Below are 1,840 nucleotides of genomic sequence, written 5' to 3'. Positions count from 1 at the left end.
CTCCCTCCCCCCCATTGGCCGATGGGGAAGGACGAATCTCATTGGCGGATTCGAAACAATCTCCGCCCCCCGCATTAGCCCCAGACACCCCGCTGCCCCCTCCGCCCCAGCAGGACGTTGCAGCCTTTCCTCTCCGCTCTTATTTTAAGGGGGGCGGGGGGAGAGGAGAATGGAACGCTTATCTTTTCAGTATTTCGTTCTCCTTTTTTTCGTGAGTGAATTGAACTATTGATATATGGTTAGATCATCCACATCACTGAATATTTGTACGCAATGGTTTCAGCTGTTCTTTACTGTCTGAAATAGGAAGTAGCGTAGAGTGTTGGGCAGATATAAAAAAAGAAGTGTTCAGTTCTTTAAAAAATAACTTTTTGTTTCTTTACCAACAGGAAAGAAAGAGGCACTGCATTAGTAAGCACTTCAGTTCTTGTACGTTAACACTTCAAACACGTTTATTTTTCTCCTTGCTCACCTGGATACGAGCTACAATAGCTTTATTTTAATTTCAGTTTTATAGAATACTTTAGAAAAAAGTTTTGCTTTCCTCAAAACATACTTCCTACTATTTTGGAGGAGAGCCGTTGTGCGAAAAATAAACAATTACACCGAGAGCACAGTCTAACTACATGAGGAATAATTATATTATCATTTAATTATGTAAAGGCGTGCTCTAAGAAAAAAATCGATGAAATGACCCCCCCCCCCCAAAAAAAAAAAGAAACTAAAGAAACCGAGTCAGAGCGCTTTGGGTTAACGCGGGCGTTTCAAATTGGTCCAATGAGATCGGCGCTTTCGATGAACCAATCGAGAAGGAGAGCACGGATATAAATGGGAGTCAGCAGCAAGCACTCGTTTCATTTTTTATTGTTCGGCTTTTGGTTGTGAGAGAACAGGAAACTTGAGGATGGCGCGTACGAAGCAGACAGCGCGGAAGTCGACAGGCGGGAAGGCGCCGCGCAAGCAGCTGGCTACCAAGGCGGCCCGCAAGAGCGCGCCGGCCACGGGCGGCGTGAAGAAGCCGCACCGCTACCGGCCCGGCACGGTGGCGCTGCGCGAGATCCGGCGCTACCAGAAGTCGACGGAGCTGCTGATCCGCAAGCTGCCCTTCCAGCGCCTGGTGCGCGAGATCGCGCAGGACTTCAAGACGGACCTGCGCTTCCAGAGCTCGGCCGTCATGGCGCTGCAGGAGGCGAGCGAGGCCTACCTGGTGGGGCTCTTCGAGGACACCAACCTGTGCGCCATCCATGCCAAGCGCGTCACCATCATGCCCAAGGACATCCAGCTCGCCCGGCGCATCCGCGGCGAGCGCGCCTGAGGCTCCTGCCGGAGCCGGCGCTTCTTCGCGACCGCCAAACCCAAAGGCTCTTTTAAGAGCCACCACATTGGCACGGAGGAGAGCTGTTCTCGCCGCTCTTGGGGCAGGCTGGTGGTTCGTGCCGGGCGCGGGCTTCGGCGCTGCCGGGAATGTGAGCTGGCGGCGCGGCAGGCGAGGCGCAGCAGCGGCAGCTAGCGCTGGCTTCCCTGCGTCCTCCCCCCGCTTCCTGCCCGCCTTCAGCCCCGGCGAGCCCGGGCCGCTCGGGTTAGGGCTCGAAGTGGCGGGGAGCGGAGTCGAGGGCGGGGTCTGGCCCGCAAGGCCCCTTGCAGCAGGAGGAGGGGAGAGGGCGTGCTGGCCCGGGGCTGGCAGCTTGTTCTCTCCCCCCCCCCCCCCCCCCCGCAGTACCTGGGGTGCTACAAGTGTCTCGAGCCGTTTCTCTTCTCCCTCCCTCCCTGTCCCCGCTCACGGAGCAGCGCGCGGGAGGAAAAGGTCCCGCCATTTTAGGGGCTGCCCGCGTGAGCCCGC

The 1,840-nt window shown here is 56.6% G+C and overlaps 1 protein-coding gene across 1 annotated transcript; it reads left to right on the top strand.

Annotated features, from left to right (window-relative positions):
- The first annotated feature begins 855 nt into the window (after positions 1 to 855).
- LOC135328259 (histone H3) lies at positions 856 to 1,374 on the top strand. The gene has a single exon (XM_064511128.1). It carries the CDS (start codon positions 905 to 907, stop codon positions 1,313 to 1,315), a length of 411 nt encoding a protein of 136 aa, XP_064367198.1. The 5' UTR covers positions 856 to 904; the 3' UTR covers positions 1,316 to 1,374.
- The last annotated feature ends 466 nt before the right edge of the window (positions 1,375 to 1,840 follow it).

This window comes from Dromaius novaehollandiae, chromosome 1 (genome assembly GCF_036370855.1).
Source record: "Dromaius novaehollandiae isolate bDroNov1 chromosome 1, bDroNov1.hap1, whole genome shotgun sequence".
NCBI lineage: Eukaryota > Metazoa > Chordata > Aves > Casuariiformes > Dromaiidae > Dromaius > Dromaius novaehollandiae.
Note: the sequence above shows the minus strand (reverse complement) of the source record. Positions and strands in the feature narration are given on the sequence as shown.